The sequence below is a fragment of the Ambystoma mexicanum genome, chromosome 6q (genome assembly GCF_040938575.1).
Source record: "Ambystoma mexicanum isolate Mex_15411 chromosome 6q, UKY_AmexF1_1, whole genome shotgun sequence".
Lineage (NCBI taxonomy): Eukaryota > Metazoa > Chordata > Amphibia > Caudata > Ambystomatidae > Ambystoma > Ambystoma mexicanum.
This window is the reverse complement of record NC_090937.1, coordinates 1611673496-1611692956: the sequence shown is the minus strand read 5'-3', so window position 1 is coordinate 1611692956 and position 19461 is coordinate 1611673496. Positions and strand designations below refer to the sequence as shown.

General features: G+C 45.6%; 1 protein-coding gene across 1 annotated transcript in view; it reads right to left on the bottom strand.

Moving 5' to 3' along the window:
• LOC138516908 (dedicator of cytokinesis protein 2-like) overlaps window positions 1-19461 on the bottom strand; it is a 2920848-nt gene that overhangs the window by 2734274 nt on the left and 167113 nt on the right. Inside the window, exons 3-5 of the mRNA XM_069632364.1 lie at window positions 19354-19394; window positions 18906-18961; window positions 10479-10575 (exon numbers count right to left, since the gene is read on the bottom strand). Coding sequence (XP_069488465.1) covers window positions 10479-10575; window positions 18906-18961; window positions 19354-19394 — 194 coding nt within the window. The remainder of the gene's footprint in view (window positions 1-10478; window positions 10576-18905; window positions 18962-19353; window positions 19395-19461) is intronic.

The window sequence follows — 19461 nt, the reverse complement described above, 5'->3', positions numbered from 1 at the left end:
CCTCACACAAAGCTGTTTTTCCAGCATCTCTTAGCTCTGCAGCGCCAGTATGTTTCTGAGGTAGCTTGATTGGTTTCAACACGAGTCCAGCGCCCATCTTTTCATCATGGCCACTCTTGTGACATTATATTTTCTTCTGCGCAAACTTCTATAGGCCTTATTTTTCTTGCGTTTCACTATATGTACATTCACTTAGTTTCATTTCACTTATTTCTGGTGTACATAATTTCTTTTTATCCAAATGACTTTTCTCTTGTAACTTCAGTTACATCTTTATTGTTTAATTAGTACTCGGCACGCGCGCTGCAATGGGAATCCAACATGTTAATTGGCTCTTTTCCGAGCCATACCACACGGTATTCCCGTGTATCCCGTGTATGCCGGGTACTCTGTTCCCGGCGAGGGGCGTGGCAGCCCCTCAGCCAACGAGGAACGGAGCAATCCCCGCTCTGAGCCTCCCCATGGTTGGAGGCTGCCTTGTTTCCCGCCGGGGACTCAGGTAAGACTTTTTTTCCTCCCTCCTCCCACCTCCCTGCCCTCCCCACCCCACTTACCTTCTTTCCATTGATCTCAGGTGGAGGACGATGGAAGCCTCCAGGCATGTGGAGACTCGGAGCAGGGCCATCCCCGCTCCGAGCATTGACACGGCTGGAGGCTTCCATCGTCCCCTGCCAGAGCCGCAGTTCTTTTTTCTTTTTTTTCCATTCCCCCCTCCCAACCCCACTTACCTTCTTTTTTCTTCTTTTCCTGGGAGCAAACGCATTGGAAACACTTTTGTTCCCAGCGCGTCCGCTCCGGATGGCCACCATGGAAAGGGAAAGCGGACTACGTTTTCCCTTTCCCGGCGGGCATTTTTTTTGTCACTTTTTTTTCTGTTTTGAAACTCGACAGCATTTCTAAACAGAAAAAAATGCCATTATTACCCCTGACGGGCTGGGTTACTAATGGCAATAAGACCCGAGGCAGTGGGCCAATACCGCCCATGGTAATGCCCCCGGGGCTTCGTTAACTAGGGCATTGGGGGCATTACCTGGGCGGTATTGGCCCGCCGCCTCACGTCTCATTGCCACAGTATTCACATATCATTTCTGTGCATGTTCTCTTCATGACGTCACTCTGCCCTAGTCAGGATTCACTCATAGCTCCAATGGTGTATGCAGACATCCTTCGATATGGTTGTCTGAGTGAATAACGTCTCTGGTATCTTCGATGCGGTATTGAGGCAATAACTGGTGTCACGCATAGTGCTCTCTTACTGCTCCCTTACTTTCTTCCTTTAGTATTGCCTTTTCCTTGCAGAGCTTAACCTTTTACAATTTGTATTTGCCCTAACAGTATGTTTTAGCATGTCATAGGACATGGCCTCTGGAAATGCCTGGACCTCAAAACGGAAGCCAAATTCAAGCTTCTGAATTGTCTCTAAATGAATTCACCCATAAGGCCAAATCATTCTGAAAATGTGGGGGGTCTATTTCATGGGTGGAACCCAGAAACGCCCTCTGTTGTAGGTCCATCTCACAAGGACCACTCGTAGACTGAGTTTGTCAAACCAAGGCATATGTCTACCCAACAGTGTCATTACAATGTCATTACAGAATAGCCACTATGAACACTGATAGAGGTAACTTTTAATTACCATCAGTGCCAAAATAATGTCCATTACAGAAAGGTGAAACACAGTTGGTAAAATCCTTTCTGCTATGCTACTGCTAGTATCAAAATGATTGCCGGTGTTAAATACATTGATGCCAGCGATAATCGTAATATGGCCGACAGATATACATTTAGTGGATAAAGTCTCAGATGTCCAAGGCTTGACAGAACTGTGGTTGCTGTACTCTACTTTGTTGTTTGGAGTGTGTGTTCTTTTTCTTTTTTGTGAAATCACTTTAATTATTATCACTTATAATCTTGTTTGCTTTGTTGCTGACCTTTAGTCAGGGCGTGGCCTTTATTCATGCTTTTGTGGCTGCACTTGTCATCTAAAAGGCTTTGATGACACGTGTCAGTGGATTATGCTGAGTGTGCTTGAGGGTGAGGTGTGCAGACTGTTGCGTTGTGTGTTCTCTTTTCAGGGTTGTCTGTTGTTGTGACTATGCTCATGTTTGCCTATCATATGGGTTATCTGGCGAGGCACTAGATTGGGCTCTCAGTTGTGTGTTTGTGAGTTATGGTTGGTTGTGTGTGCTTGTGTGGTCCTTTCTTTGTATGTGAAGCTGTGGAAGCCATTGTTTTTGTGCTATGCATTTCAGGTAGTGTTACACTTGAGTAGAGCTGGTCTTTTGTTAGGATACTGTTTTTTGGATTTGGGGGGCCCTTGCTTAGGCTGCAGGGGAAGAGACAGGGAAGACTGTTGCAAAGGATGGTTGTGTCTAATGATATAATTAATACACGAGTGGGTAAGAGTGACTTCTGTCATTATTCTGATACACGTATGTACATTAAAGAAATACTAGACATTATCATTTTTCATCCCTCTTCCTCAAAGCCCATATTAGCACCCTGGGGAGAGTGTGTTGGGGCGTTGGAGGGGGGCATGGGTTCATTAGATTGCCCAAAACAAAGGCACTATATCAAAGTGTCTGTCGGGTTTCCTCCATGGCCAGCACCTCTCCCTTATCTGTTATCTTCTTTTTACCATCAGCCCGGGATGGTTCCCCTTTCCCTCTCACCCTGCACCCCCTCAATACATCCTCTCATACAAACCCCAGTCCTGATCCCTTAAATGACTTGTGATGCCTCTCTCCACAGTATTGCATCCATTCAATTCACAAGGTAAACAGTAAAGGAACGGTATCCCTTTTTTTTCTTCTATTAACAATGTGTCTTAGTCAAACATTTGACTTTTCACATAATACAAAAGAGTAAAATGTACAAATGTGTACATTGCAATTCATAGTTGTTATTCCCAACCAACCAGTCCTTATAGCTATTCATTATACAGTTTACGTTTTCTCAACATTTTTAGAAGTTCAATTGTTAAAAATATTGCGTTCCCTAAGGGCAGGAGGTACCAAAAGTCCATGGTCTCCATCCCCCTAGATGACAAACGAATCTAAGGAATGAGTGTGTAGCCAGACCTCTAGTCCCCTGACATTCAACCAAAACGTGGTACAGAGACTGTTTTATTTCTAACTAACATATAGAGTAGTGATCAATGCAAGGTGTTTCTCTAAGCCTGCTGCAATTTCTCCCGCTGGCAGCAGATTTAAACGAAATCTTGGCATGTTGTTACGAACTCTGCTGTCTGGGAACTTAATAAGATAGCTGGGAGGCGTGCCACTTGGTTTATCTATGAAAGAGAAGCTTCCATGCAATTTCAGCGCTCGCAAGGCGTCCATTGTCCTTTTCCAATCATAGTCATCAAGTGCTTTCTTCAGCCCATCTGGGTTTGATACCAGATCATTCACTGCTCTAGAAACGTTAAGCAGGATTAGGTTCACATTCTTAGTCAGCCCTTTCATCAATGAGTTAGATTGCCTAAGTTGTTTCGGTTGCATGACTTATCCATTAGAGATTAGATATGCATATATAGTTTCAAGTGCTTCCATTCCATTCTCGCCCTTAAGGATAGCAACCCCAATTCATAGCGAAGCGCCACCAAGGTGAGTGACATGGGTAGGGTCAGCGCCCTCTTCCATATTCTCCCCTCCAGGGGATCCCAGTTAAGAGTACACGCCTGGGACTCAATATCCATACAATACAACAATGTGGGGATGGCCTTACCCTTGTAGAACTTTATCAAGATTGTTTTATGATTCATCTTTGAGCCGCTAGTTGGTCTGCCTTGGGTCTAAGCCTGTCCCCCACCACCCTTTATTTGGATGGGCAGCGAGCTGAAGTCCCAGGTATGTTACTTCCAGTACTGGCTCTATTACCTTCGATTTCATCCTTGCATAGTCACGCATAGCTCATAATAACTGCTGAATACTCCTAGGAGCATAGTCAATGAGCAAGACGTCATCCGCGTAGGCTATCCAGCTCATCTTTTGCCCACCAATTCTAGGACTTGCAAATGCTTGTGCCTCCAAATTGTTCTCTAAATCTGCTAAACACAGATTGAAGAGGCAGGGGGCAAAGATACACCCCTACGCCACTCCCCTCTCTGTGGGTATCGGTCTTAAGAGGTGGCCCTTGCCATCTATTATAATATGGATAACGGTGTTTTGGTGCAAATACACCAAAATTGCCAATAGGCCCAATGGGATCCCCCACACTTCAAACATTTGCCACAGGTGTTCCCTGTTCGCTGTGTCAAAGTCCTTGCTCAGATCCACCAGGGCCATGTTAATTGGTGGGTTACCCACCTGCCCAACTTCATTTCTCGGCATATTAATCACCAATCCATTCAGAGAGGTTGAAATACAGAGTCCGAAGTCAATCTTGGCCTATCCGGAATACCCCAGCTCGCTGCCAATTTTCCAATTCCAAAAGAATATCCCCTGCAAAGATTTTACTGTCTGCCTCAAGAAGGGTTATAGGGTGGTAGTTGTTCAGACTCACCCTTCTTGTAGATCTTGACCAGAACCGCAGACTTGCAGCTGGCAGGATATTGCTTTTCTTCAATGGCATTCTTAAACAGAGTGCTCAGTATGATGGTCGATGATTTCAATTCTGCTTTTAGAATATTATTTGAAAGCCCATGCTCTATAACCAGAAGATTTTATAATTAGAGACCGTACCTCCTCAACTGATACTCCTTGGAGCCACGGAACATCTAAGGCAAAGTTTGCAGCATCTAAGTCAATCTTTCCAAACAGTGCTCCAAAGTGGGCACACTATGCAGCTTCCGACACACAATTGGATTGAGAGCTCGACTGTGTGGTCTTAGCGCCATTTACTAGTGACCAAATGATTCGGGTATTTGTTGTGGTCAACTCTTTTAACATGATTGCCCCTTGATGTTAAAACTTTAAGTTTCTATTAGCCCTGCACCAATTACGATGTGCGATAGTCAAGGCCCTTTTTCTCTCAGATAAATAACCATCTCAAGATTTGCTTTCATCAAATCTCTCAATCTTTTCCTCAATTCTCTTTTTTTGCCTCCAGATTACCTGGCCAAACCAGTGTTTATGTTCAGTGACTTTCCTGGGCCCACATATGTGTGCTCTGTCTAACTACCACAAAAAGTCTCAAAATGTCTCTGGCTGGCAAGCTGCACTTAAGTCTTATTCTGATTCAGAATTGAGTGTGTTTTTCAGGTGTTTCTTCAAACCTAGCCCATTCTTTGACTCCTCTATTCATCAAGAGGTCTATGTGATGTCCCCCTTTGTCATAGTCTGCCCTTTCCAACATCCTAAACATCAGCCTGTTGTGGTCACTTTTCTCAGTTGCTGTTATCCGTAGCCCAGAACAACTGTCAAACAGGTCTCTACATACAAATATGTTATCAATAGCGGAGTTACCCTGATTTTCCACCCAAGTATAGGCCAGAGCCAGATAGCCCATCAAATTTCCATTACAAATGATCAAGTCCCATTCATTGAAAAATTGCATCCTCTTCTTCCCTTTCACCCCCATTTCACTGGCCATAACCCCCTGATTTCCTAAATCTAAGCAGCAGGAGTTCAGATCTCCCGCTATTAGGATGCTCGCCCCTCTCCCCCACCCAAAGCATCCGTCAGAGTTTCAGTAATTTTACCAGAATTTCATCTAGCACGGAACAAGCGGGATTATAATACGAGATTAATCACTGTCATACTCTTTTTACATTACTTTAATTTGAAATCCATTCTGGAGGCTATGATTCCATAATTGGGGCTCAGTCATTTTACTGATTTGATCAATTTGGAGTTATCAGTCCCCCGACAGACGAGCACCATTTTCATGTGTCGCGAGTTGACTCATAATAGTAAAACCATCCAACTTAAAATTTACAAGTAACCATGTTTCTTTTAGTAAGATTAAATCAAACAAACCGAAGATATCATCTTGAGTACTTCTTTCGAAAAAACTCTTAAAACCCCTCATGTTCCAGCACAAAACATCAAAAGCATCAGTAACTAAAGCAACACATTATTTTCCTCCAGCTTTTGAAACACTTCTGTCAAAATACCTGTCAATAAGGTCCTCAACATTACTCCTACATTTCCCTAGGTCCCCCCCACCTTTGTTTGTGGCTCTACTACGACTTGTACCTTTCCTATTTTCTGGCAGCCATTTTGGTTTTGTCGTTTTTAATGAGAAATTAGCAAAATTGCAAAGCGCATAACATATTTCCACTTAAAAAAAGGGAACATGGCTATTAGCACCACAGAGGGATCCCTGGAGTACTAATAGCTATGATTCCACTCACTGCCAGACTACCTATCCCAGAATGCACCGTGAAAATAAAATAAGACTGTCTGAGCTACTCTGGTTCTAACTGTGACAATTCAAGATCTCTCTATCAGATTAAAAAAACACTTTCATGTAAATAGTTAATGCTTTAAAATAATAGAAGAAAATGGCATTAAGATAAAAAAAAGCGTCAGAGTTAATATCTTATCAGAAGTGAAATAAGATAGAAAATGAAAAAGCAAAATAGAGTTAAAGAGTTTGAAAGCTTGCAAGAAGTAAAAAGAGCTAAAATAGGCCGAGGCAAAAAGAAAGCAAAGAAGAGAGAAGCAAAACTGAGCTGGAGAGTAATTACAAATTAAAAGATTGGAGCGTTGCAAGTGGCAGCAATGGTGTGAACTTGAGAACAATACAGAAAAAGCAAAACTGGAGTTGGGTTAGAAAGGGCACAGAAGGAAAGAAACCACGAGAAGGTGATCTATGGAAGAAGAAAGAGGACTAGGGGAAATACAGTACAAATGGGGGTGAGCCGACCTATGGAGAAGCACAAAGCCTGCATTTCAAATGTGGACGAATGTAATCAAAGGGAATGGGAGTACCAACTACTGGGTGGATAACACCCAGTCTGAAGTAGTAGCGTTTTGCTTTAAGCACAAGTAGATGCTCTCTGTTTTGGCCAAAGACAAATGCTAGGAGTAGCCTATATGGATGATGTGGCACTGATCTCTCGAACCCCACATACACTTCAAGCCCCGATCTCCCCAGCACTTGTGCGATCTCAATGTCACCTGGCCTAGTAAGATCGTTGTCTCTGTTCCCCCTCCCCTGCCTCGTCGCACCTTGAAACACGTGTGTTTAGGCGCGTTACAAATGCCTCATCATATCATATCATATCATATCAACAGATATGAGGCTTTGATAGCCTCTCTTGATCTAAAAGTTGACCCGGCCCTGTCGGTGCTGGGCAGCTTTTCTTCAAAAAAATAAATCCAATAGGGGATAATATTACTAATCAGGGTAACATGGTCCCGGGAACAAAACACTTTTACCTCCCTGGCGATGACCTTTGGAAAAACGCCTGGGGGGTTAGAACATATCAATAATGCGACCAGAAAACTGACGCAAAGAATAGCGACTGTCAATGCTTTTGGTCATACATTGAAATCAGTATGGACCCTAATACCATTGACACTGCCGCGCTAAAGCCGTGGGACTTGATGGAGCTGAGGTTTGGGGCCATGAATCATCTCTTAAATTACAGGCTGGAGAAAATCAATTCTGCAGGAGGAGCCTGTGCTCCAGTTGTAAATGTTATAGTGAACTTGGCATAGTTCCAATCTCGGAGCTCTGGGACACCGTGCCGTTAAAGGTTTGGATAGCCTCTCCAGCAAATAATAACTCTGTTTGAACAAACATCATTTAGATCAAATTATGTCTCACCCTAGAGCAGGGATCGGCAACCTTTGGCTCTCCATATGTTTTGAACTACAACTCCCATCAGCCATAGCCACGATAGTCAATGGAAACGAATCATAGGAGTTGTAGTTCAAAACATCTGGAGAGCCACAGGTGGCAGACCTCTGAAGAGTGAAAAGGTTTCCCCGGTGTAGCCACATCATGAAACCTTTATCAGTTGATCAAGCCCCTAGTCTGTCAGTTATGTCACTTAAAATCCTGGGAATAAAACAGATAACCAATAGATGTGGTTTCATAACCAGAGGGAACCCCGGGGACGGTACAGACTACGAGGTTAACCTCCTGGGCCATTCTAGCTCCACCAAAGACACCCGGCCCTATATAAAATTGACAGTGTACAACCACGAACGTTGCGCAGTAACTAGACTATGTTTTAATTTGCTCCGGATACATTTTCTTGGTAGGATAGCTCAGCGGCAATATGCTCGCCTTGGAAGCAACCTCTGGGTATTAAGCCTGTTATAAATAACCTAATATAATATAAATCACATCATATCATCACATCATATCATAGTTCTTTGTCTTCCCTTTGGAATAAGCAGGAGAGAGCATCGGAAAAGCACTGCCCATTCTTTCCAAACCGAATTGGGCTTACATTTTACTCTGATCTGCCCAATATATGCAAAGTTACGGTTTCAATATTTGATTCCAATATTTAAATTGACCAACATAAGAAGATGCCTAACTGCTTTTACAATTTGGTTAATTTGTAATGATTTTAGGGTGTCTATAACGCTAAGGAGGTATTTATGTTATATGATATTTAAGATCAGCTCTTTGTCATCATTCGAATTTATTGAATATCATTGCCAACTGCTTGAGAATTTGTCAATGTTTATTATTTACCTGTATTTGTTATTTTAACTTGTTTGTATACTTTGATGAATTGTTGAATACAATTTGAATAAAGTTGTATACATGCATAGATACAAGTAGTAGAAAGCAATAGAGTTTAGCGGGGTGCTCTAAATAGAGAACAGAGGGCAACAGGAACAGCCCCCTTGGGCTGAAGAGTTGCCCAACAAGAAAGAAAAATAGTGCTGCTGGAAAGCTATTAGGTACACCAAGAACAAGGATAAGGCAGGACATTGCAGAGGTGGGAACATATCATGCCTGGACCATAGATGTGTCATTAGATTGCAGAATAGAATCCAGAGTGAGTGTCAAGGGGCTAAGAGCGAGTCAGACCACAATCATTGGGAGCGGTGAGAAGGTGCCACCCAGCCCGGAAATGCAAGAGTAGTATCTGCTTCTTTTTATTGTGTAACTAGTTTTATCTATCAGCGCTGTGATGCCCAAGAGCTTAGCACGCTATACAAATGGGAAAGCAAATAAATAAATAAATAAATAAATAAATAAATAAATAGGCAGATGTGGTGACAATGATCAGAAGGAGATAAGAAGGGAAGCCTATGTAGCATAAGCGAGACAGCGGCAGACCCATTTTATAGCCTGAAAAGTAGGCCTCCCATTCATCAACACTGCAGAGATGTTATACACTGACTTCCAGTCCAGCAGAGAATCACCTTAAAGACTCTACTTTTGATCTGCAAATGCCTTCAAGTCACAACGCCACAATGCCTGTGTAAACACAACCCAAGTAAGGTCGACACACGGCAGTGGATCACATTACCTAGAACATGATTCCAGGGTTCCCAGTTGTGGTCCCAGGAGGACGGAACGTTGCACGCCAGGACAATAGCAGTATTAGCACCCGGGCGGGGAGCGCAGCCAATCAGGTTCCGCGGATCGTGGGCGGAAACCGTTGATTTCAGCCCGCAGGCTGCCTCCCCGCCCAAGACCCCGGTGTTCCCCGTGGAACGGGTGCATAACGCTGCATTGTAGACCTGGGACAATTTGGAAAAAGGCAAAAGACATCCCAGTTTTGATCATGCACCACACTATCCCTGACCTTACTACACTGCAAAAATGTACCGCAATGCACCTCCCTCATAGCCAAAAGCCCCTATGCCCAGCGCCCCAAAGCCCACCGCCCCCAAAATTGTCATACATGTCGTTGAAATCTGTCTGATGTTGCTGTCAATATCCTACTACTGACCCAAGAAAACATTATAATCATGGGGTGTTTGACAGAAACTAAATAAACACAACACACACGTGCATTAAAAGAGAGAATTGGTGAGCTGAGACGGGAAGCCTAGGGACCGTAGTGTGCCTTAATCCACAGTAAGGGACCTGATGCATGCAGGCCCATCTTTCACACCCCACCAGACAGGTATGGTCTCCCAGAGGCAGTGATTTTAGGGTACCATTCACCCTGGAAGGCATAGGGAACATGGACATTTCACTTATAAAATGCATCACATTATAGGCTTCAGGTGCTTTGTCTTTTCTTCTCCCAGAAGATATGGACTCTGGTAGATAGGGCACCACACCGGTGTATTTGTGCTGGCGTGGGAGAGCCATGGCTCATGGCTTATTGTGAGCTGGGGAGCCAGGAGAATCCCCATCTAGGGCAATTACATAATCTCCAGTTCCCAGTCTCCATTATCTGACAGCATTCAAAGTGCTATGAAACATGGCGGATGGATGAGAAGGGGCTTTGCGCAAAAGGGGATATGGGTGCACGGGAGAGTCAGTGGCTGCAGGAGGCCCTCCTCGTGGTCCTCAAGGCTTTGCGGCAGCCCAACAAGTAATGAATATTTGGGGTCACAAGCGCTCCATGTATGGAAGAGACAAGGGTGGGCTATGGGAATCTCACGTACCACATACAGCTGTTTCCAGATGATGGCCCACTCCCTCAGCGTGGTGGTGATCTCCTGCACCATGGGAAGCTCCAGGCTGACGATGCTCTCCTCAGTCCTGCGAAAGAAAAGTATGATCGCGGTTACCAGAGAGTCCACATGAGCGAGGTGCCACGGGAGGGGGCAGCGCAGAGCTCTGCAAGGTGGAAAGTGGGGGCAGCGGGGGCAGCCCTCTGATTTATCCACAGAGGTGGGGAGAGGGGCTCATGAATGAACAGCGGTACCCCTCCTCTGTGTCCCTCTGTATCCTACCCCTGCTGATTATCTGGTCTCTTGTAACCTCTGTAAAGCGCTCTGTTATGCTTCTACACTATTGTATACTTCTGTAAAACGCTCCATTGCTTATCAAAGCTACGTCCGTGCTCAATAATAAAAATGATAATAATAAATATAATAATAATGATAATAATAATAATAATAATAATAATAATAATAATAATAATAATAATAATAATAATAATAAAGAACTGAGCTATGCATAGTCACTCCAAGGGGTTCACTTTCTTCTGTCTCCTGGCCATTCATTCTGGTGAAACATGACTTGGAGTTAAGAATTGTCACCCGAGACATTCTGCCATCTTAATCTATTCTCTGCTTCCATGTTTCTATCTCTTCAGGGTGTCGCTGTGCGCATGCGCAACTAGGAGAAGAGAGCAAAGCCGAAGGAATGCTCCCCTCCCCGGCATGTGAATCAGGAGATGCCCTCTATGCCAGCGTTAGAATGTCCTGGCAACTTCAGGTGAGGCTTGTGGGTCCTTGGCCACTTGGGCATTGTACACCGGCTCAGGGAGTTTCGCCATACCCAGGTGGTGCTGCCTTAATGGTTTTGGGGGCTGGCCACATAAACGTACAAAGATGCTGGGCACTGTGGGGACAGGCAAAGATAACATGTTGGGGGCATAGGGAGGGTCTGCTATCAGCTTTCTTTGGGGGGGGGGGGGGGCTATATGTGGGGCCAGAGTGACATCAATGGTCAACGTGGGAGGCAGCAATAGCTTTGGCAATAGGCCACCTCCCCCACTCCCACATTCTCGCCTACACCTGTACCATTCTGCTCCTCTCACCTTCCTCTTCATCACACCCCTATCTCTCCTCGTGTATCTCTCACCCCTACCTCTTCCCTCCACACCACTTTCTCGCCTTTCGTTTTCTCATCTCCATAGCAAGGCTTATTGTCTGGCATCATGAAGAGAACATGCCAATGTTAATTGGTTTCTGGCAAAGTCGCGTTACATTCCTCCCACGTGTGGACAGGAGGTAAGTAAAGTTAGGGTGCAGGCGTTCCAGCAAGGGGGTTTTGTTTGTTTGTTTGTTTATTTATTTATTTGCATGTATAAAGCGCACAGCTGCCCTGGGGCATCGTGGCGCTTTTACAAGCGAGCTTACTTGACCTAGAATACAGTGGGCAATTGGTTACATTAATTGCGAATGTTAGAGGTTACAGGGAGACAAAGAGCGTAGGTACAGTGGTTAGTTACAGTGATATTAATGGTTACCTAGAACATTCTTGGTACAAATTGACTTGAATAGGATGGTTTTCAGTGACTTTCGGAAGGACGTGAGGGAGGTTTCCGCTCTTAATTTAGGTGGAAGTGAGTTCCAAGATTTTGGAGCTAGAACTTCGAAACTTGAACCACCAGCTCTGACTCTGTTGAAGTTGGGAACAGAGAGTTGCTTGGTGTACAGATCCCTTTTAGGTCTGAGTGTCTGGACTTGTGGTATTCGTTCGGACAGATAGCTGGGGGCATCTATGTGTGATAGTGAGGGTCTTAAAGTGGAGGCGCTCTTTGACAGGGAGCCAGTGGTTTATTTGATATGGCGCAGCCGAGACCCGAAGATAGTTGGGCGCAACCATTGCAAGGATACTTATCAGCTTAGTTACCAGAAGTTATAAACATACATGGTTATATACAGGCATAGATATCTATACAGTGTTACAGTGGGTGAACACATTACAGATGCAATTTGCAAGGTGCCCGCTGGTCGTACAGTGGCATATGTACAATTGGAGCGGTGGTCGAGAGAGGAGCTGTCTGGGTGGGGAGATTCATCAGCAGCTCAAATTAGACATCATCGTTCCATAACCAAGCTAGAACTTTTCGCTCGTTCTAAGCTCTAGTGGGAGTTTGTTCCAGGATTCAGCAGCCGTAACTGGGAAGCTGGAGCCGTTAGCTGTGTTTAGTTTGTATCTAGGAACCTCTAGGGTGAAGGCGTTGGCTGACCTCATGGGCCGGTTTGAGGTTCTCCTGTTTATTCTCTCTGTAAGGTAAGGAGGCGCTATGTTGTTAAGGCATTTGGAGGTAAGGGATAGTGTTTTGAGGAGGACCCTGTCTTTTATTTTGAGCCAGTGAACATTTCTTCTGAAGGCAGAGATATGATCTCTGTTGGGAATATTTAGAGCCGCTCTTAGAGCATTGTTTTGGATTCTTTGCAGTTTGTCTATGATGTGCTTATTGGACCCCGCATAGAGTGTGTTGGTATAGTCCAGTCTAGATAGTATGAGTGCGTTGGCTAGCGTGATGTGGCTAGTTTCAGAGAGGAATGGTCTGCAAGCTCGGATCAGTTTGCAGCAGGGGCGTTGCTCGGGGGGGGCTAAGGGGGCTATAGCCCCTGATCTTTTGGTTGTAGCCCCGGATAGAATCTCAGGAGCTACAGCCAAAAGACTAGCTAGCCCCCAGTCCCGACAGTTCCGACATCAGCGTAGCCCCGGGTCTTTTCCAGACCTAGCGACTCCCCTGGTTTGCAGGTTTATGCTGAGGAATATGCTAGTGAGTTGACTTGCTTTTTGAGGGAGAGCGCTGAGTCAAGATAGAAGCCAAGGGTTTTAACTGCAGGTACAACTTTAATGTCATTGTTGTCAATATTGAAGGTGGCATAGTTGGGGTCAAGTTTTTTGATGGCCATCTCGGAGCCTAGGATTAAAAGCTCGGTTGTGTCGTCATTCAGGCAGAGGCCATGAGATGCCATCCATGCCTGAATGAGGTGGTATATCTTATTTACTAAGGCCTAGTCCTCCAGGAAGTTGCCCGAAAGGGGATGAGGATCTGGGTGTCATCGGCGTAGTTGGTGTACGTGACACCCAGTCTGTCCAACTTGTCAAACAGGGGCTTAGTAAAGATGTAATACATAGTAGGGAAAATGGAAGATCCCTGAGGTACCCCGCAGGGGACTTCAATGGGGTCTGCGGCATGGTGCGGTTCGCTAAGAAGGATTGAACCCAAGTTATGGCATCACTTGAGAAATGAGCGGCTGACCTGAGGTGGTTACATAAGACTGTGTGGTCCACTAGGTCAAAAGCCGCCGATAGGTCAAGGAGGAGTAGCATAGCTGAGTTCCCTTTGTCCTTTAGCTCATCAATCTGAGTCTTAAGGTTGATCAAGGCTGTTTCTGTGCCATGGAGGGTTCGGAATCCAGACTGACGTGTTCCTAGTAATTTGTTGGCTTCTAGGTAGTCCTGTATTTGTAAGTATGCTACCCTGTCTACGATTTTAAGTAAAAAGGGGACTGTAGTGATCGGTCTTTAATTAGTCGGGACGGATGGGTCCAGAGTTTGTTTTTTGAGTAGCGGGAGTACCCAGGAGTGTTTAAGGTTGTTTGGCACTAGATTAGTCATGAACGATGCATTAATGAGCTTGGAGAAGAAGGGGGCTAGATCTCTAGCTGTGTCCTTTATTTGGGGTGGGCTGCTATCTCCTTTGCAGTTGGAGGGTTTGAGCGAGAGTATGATTTTTTCTGTTTCAATAATAGAGACTTTCCTGAAGCTAACATGTAGGATGGTGCAGTCCTGTAGGAGGGGAGATGGTTGTTGTTGGGGTAGTGTCTCTGCTGGGAGGAGCAGTGAGTCTTTCTCTTTAGCAATTCTGAACTGGAGGGATGTAATTTTATTTGATAAGGCATTTTGAATGTCAGTTCACCATAGCTTGTCCTTGGGAATGTTATCCACCTGAGGTATAGGGGATTCCATTTCGCGAAGGATAGCGAAAAGTTCATTGGTGTCTGATTTAGCCTTTGATATTCTATTGTTGAATGTGTTATTTTTTGTGCTAATTATTTCTTTTTTGTATAGTTTATAGAGGTTAGTTAGTCTGAGCTTATTTTCTTCAGTGGGCGAGTGGTTCCATGTGGATAGTAGCTTTTGTTTTTTTGTGCCCTTAATTCCTTCAATTGGGGTGTGAACCATGCATTGAGGTGGGCTTTCTGTTTGATTTTGCAAATTTTGAACGGTGCAATAATGTCTAGTGCCCTGTCATTGGGACAGTGGAAGGTTTCAACTAGTAGGGTGGGATCTGTACTGTTAGGTGAATTATTGAGGTCAGGGAGAAGATGGGGTAGTAGCTTTTCTGCTGTAATGTCCTTGTTGTACCTTGTTGGGAGGGAGGGTGCCATGACTATAGTATGAGGGCGGAAAAGGTCCAGAGAGGCAGAGAAGGTGATTAGGAAGTGGTCAGTCCACTATTGCGGTGTGGTGTTTGTGATAGTAATGTTGCAGTTTAGGTCGGCAACCACATCTAGTGTCCTTCCTTTGATGTGAGTTGGAGAGGTGACTTTTTGTGTCACACTGTAGTCCTTTAGAATAGCAGCAGCTGATCGGGCATGTTTGTCCTCGTTATCAGTAAATCCGAGATTAAGGTCGCCCATGAGCAATATTTGTGAGTGGTCTTTAGTATTATTGGCTAGGATGCAGTTTAGGTCATCTTTGAAAGAGCCTAGTGGCAGTAAGGGTCTCACAGGATTGGTTCGGTAGAGCATTGGCGAGCCTGAGAGTTAGATTGGTTTTGTGGATAATGGCTAGTCCACCGCCTCTGGCGTTAGGTCTGTCTGCTCTGAGTATCTGGAATCCATCTGGTACAGCTATCATGAGGGCAGGTCCTGCAGCCTCGTGGAGCCATGTTTCGGTTATGGCCAGTAAATCCAGATTCTCATTGGTTATTGTGTTGGCTCGATAGCGTGGGCCACCATGGATCTGGCATTGATTAGTGACCCAGATAGTGATAGGGTGCTAGTGATTTTTGTCTTGTGGGGGGGTCTGGTTGTAGATACGTTAACCCTCTCAGTGTTTCTGGGCGTAGTATCAGGATGGTCAGTGGACAGTTTGAGGGAGTTATATTGCTGTGTGCTTTTCTTGGGTAGTTCTAAGGAATGGATAGTATTCCAAGTGGGAGTAGTGGGGCCTCTTCTATTTAAGTTTGTTTTGGGATCGTAAAGCTGTGGTAGTGTTGCTCGCAGTCTCATATTTCTGTCCTTAGGGGGGCATGAGGCTGGATCGGCAATGGCCATTGTGGCGAAAAGGCCTAGTACGAATTGGCGTGTCAGGGTCCCTAGGATTATACTCATGAACATAGGTGTGGTGCAGCAGGGAGTAGGTGGTTACTAGGTGCAATGGTCTAGTTTGTGTAGGGCTGCTATAAACTTATACATCGATCAAAGGGGGGCACAGTTAGGCTAGATACAACATTCAAATGGTGAGGCAGAGTTAGACTAGATGCAACATTCAGATGGTGAGGCACAATTGGGCTAGATGCAGTATTCAAATGGTGAGTCACAGTTAGGCTAGATGCAGCAATCAATGGGGTGGCACAGTTAGGCTAGATGCAGCAATCAATGGGTGGCACAGTTAGGCTAGATGCATCAATCAATGGGGTGGCACAGTTAGGCTAGATGCAACATTCAAATGGTGAGGCACAGCTAGATGCAGCAATCAATGGGGTGGCACAGTTAGGCTAGATGCAGCAATCACTGGGTGGCACAGCTAGGCTAGATGCAGCAATCAATGGGTGGCACAGTTAGGCTAGATGCATCAATCAATGGGGTGGCACAGTTAGGCTAGATGCAGCAATCAATAGGGAGGCACAGTTAGGCTAGATGCAGCAATCAATGCCATGGCACAGTTAGGCTAGATGCAGCAATCAATGGGTGGCACAGTTAGGCTAAATGCAGCAATCAATGGGTGGCACAGTTAGGCTAGATACCTCAATCAATGGGGTGGCACAGTTAGGCTAGATGCAGCAATCAATAGGGCGGCACAGTTAGGCTAGATGCAGCAATCAATGGCCTGGCACAGTTAGGCTAGATGCAGCAATCAATGGGTGGCACAGTTAGGCTAGATGCATCAATCAATGGTGAGGCACAGTTAGGCTAGATGCAACATTCAAATGGTGAGGCACAGTTAGGCTAGATGCAGCAATCAATGGGGTGGCACAGTTAGGCTAGATGCAGCAATCAATAGGGAGGCACAGTTAGGCTAGATGCAGCAATCAATGGCGTGGCACAGTTAGGCTAGATGCAGCAATCAATGGGTGGCACAGTTCGGCTGGATGCAGCATTGCATAGGTCAAGTGGTTGGCATGGATGGCGACTGTTCAAATAGCTGTGGCAGAGTTAGGCTTGTAGTGGCGTGCAGGGAAGACGCTGAATGTTCAAGTCGTATTGCGGCATGTCACAGTGATAAACACAAGCAGTTAAGCGGGCTGGGCTGGCCTCAGCACGATGTGTATAGGTGCGTGGGTCCGAGTAGGTCGTAGGGTTGAGGGTGACGTGGTCAAGGTGGAGGTCTATCCGGCAGGGCTTTTAAGTATATACGGTTCTTACCGTGATTCAATGTAAGTATAGCTTGTTGAGGCGGCTTGCAGGGGCGTTAACTTGCAGAGTGCCGTGCCCTGATGGCCGGATGGCACGGACAGGATGTTACCCTTAAGAGGGTGCCCTTAGGAGGAGGTGCCGGCTAACGCCATTCGGCGCAGGGGACGCGTGTAATAAGACTCACGCTCCAATCGCGGTGCAGCAATCAGCTGTGCCTATTGCTAGGTGACCACAGAAGGCGTCGTGGTTGCAGCGGTGGCCATTTTGGAGGCGAACTCCACGTGCAGTAATAGCGCTGGTATGAGGGGGGCTGCTTTGTGGAAGAATGAATGCAGGCAAGTTGGTGAGAAGGATGGTTCGCAAAGACTGCGGATAGGATGGCCAGAACACTAAGGTGAACACTAAGGTTCAGCGAGAAGGGTACAAAGGCCGGGAGGATGGAAGGGCCGGGAAGAAGGGCCGGGAGGATGGAAGGGCCGGGAGGATGGAAGGGTCGGGAAGAAGGACCGGGAGGATGGAAGGGCCGGGAGGATTGAAGGGCCGGGAGGATGGAAGGGCCGGGAGGAAGGGCCGGAAGGATGGAAGGGCCGGGAGGAAGGAAGGGCCGGGAGGATGAAGGGCCGGGAGGATGGAAGGGCGGGAGGAAGGGCCGGGAGGATGGAAGGGCTGGCAGGATGACATAAGGGCAGTCTGCACTTTGCAAATTTGAATTCTGACTTAGTGACTCATTACAGTTTTGTCGGTCTTGAAAAAATGCTGGTAATACTGGCACCAGCATTTCTCCAGACCAGCAAAACACAAGTTTTATGGTGTAAGCCACAGATCCCTCAGCACGCCTGATCTGCACCGGGGAAACTTTGCCTAGATGCCAACACCATCCACAATTTGAACCTGCACAAACTTGTAGCTGATCCTAAATCAGATCGATATGATAGCAAATATGTCTACCCACTCAAGGAAACAATGCTTTCCCTAGCACCTATTTGGCGTGCATATTTGACTTGCATATTATAAATATGCATATTATCTGTACTGTGACTATATATCTCAATCTCTCATCTTCTGCTCCTTTACCCATCCCACTCTTCCTCCCATTCCCTCTCGATCATGTCGCCTTCCCCTCCTTTTCACGTTTATGTGTGCTTTGAAACAACTGTATTTGTATAAGGCGCCTTAAAAACAGCAATACAATAAAACAATCTCCATTATCTATTTTCAATATATTGCCCATTAGGTTGTTGCCCATGGAATGACTGCTCTACAGTGTGCTTAACTTGGAACATAACAGAACAACCAAGGGGGCACATGCACTAACCAGAGACGGATACGTGCCAATATGTCTCGGGAATTACACTGGAACATTATAAACTGTACCCCACCAAAGAGGTACCTGGTAGCGGATCCGGCAAGGGGACAGGTATGGATCGCAAGATTGGGAAAAGACTTACGGAGGAAACTATGGCAATTTAATGGATGGGGCGGGTGGAGCAATGAATATTGTGAGGCTCATTGACTTTGCTCCTTGATTGCTGTGTTGCTTATGTCGCACATGTTTATTGTTTGTGAGCTCAGCGGCAGTGACGACAGGAAGCAACACAGGTTCGATCCCCGGCTCCTCGCTTAGAAACCTCTGGGTATCAAGCGCGTTATAAATATGCAACTAAGAAATATTCCGGTAACAGCGCCGCGATTCCCCTGGGCTGTGTGAACGCTTTAAAAATGCAAATAAATAAAATAAATAAATAAATACATTTAAAAAATGTAAACCTTTCGAAAAAAACAAAAAACCCGTGTTGCCTAGATACATACCCTTTCTTCTCAACACGTGCATTCTTAAGATGGATGATGGACACAGGAAAGATGCCCTGTAGAAGATGAAACAACAATAGAAATTCACATCAGAAGGTAGCCAATGAGTAGATTAAGCAACAGATGCTGGGATGGGAGTGTATTGAAGGGCCCTGGCCAGAGGCGTTGCTAGGGGGTTGCTAGGGGGCTAAGGTGGTTATAGCCCCTGATCTTTTGGTTGTAGCCCCGGACAGAATCTCAGGAGCTACAGCCAAAAGGCTAGCTAGCCCCCAGTCCCGACAGTTCCGACATCAGCGTAGCCCCGGGTCTTTTCCAGACCTAGCAACACCCCTGGCCCTGGCAATGATCACAACAATGGTGTCCTAGGGAAAGGCACTGAAGAGGAGTGAGTAAAAGGAGTGAATCTAAACTTTAGAGAGAGGACCAGCAAGATGACCAGGTGCCTTACCCGAGTAGATCTGTTCTTCAGGGTGTAACCCCTGAACCAACCTGCAAGAAGAAAAGGCAAATGTTACACAATCTCACTAAGGTTTCCTCTCATGAACCTAGAGGTCTC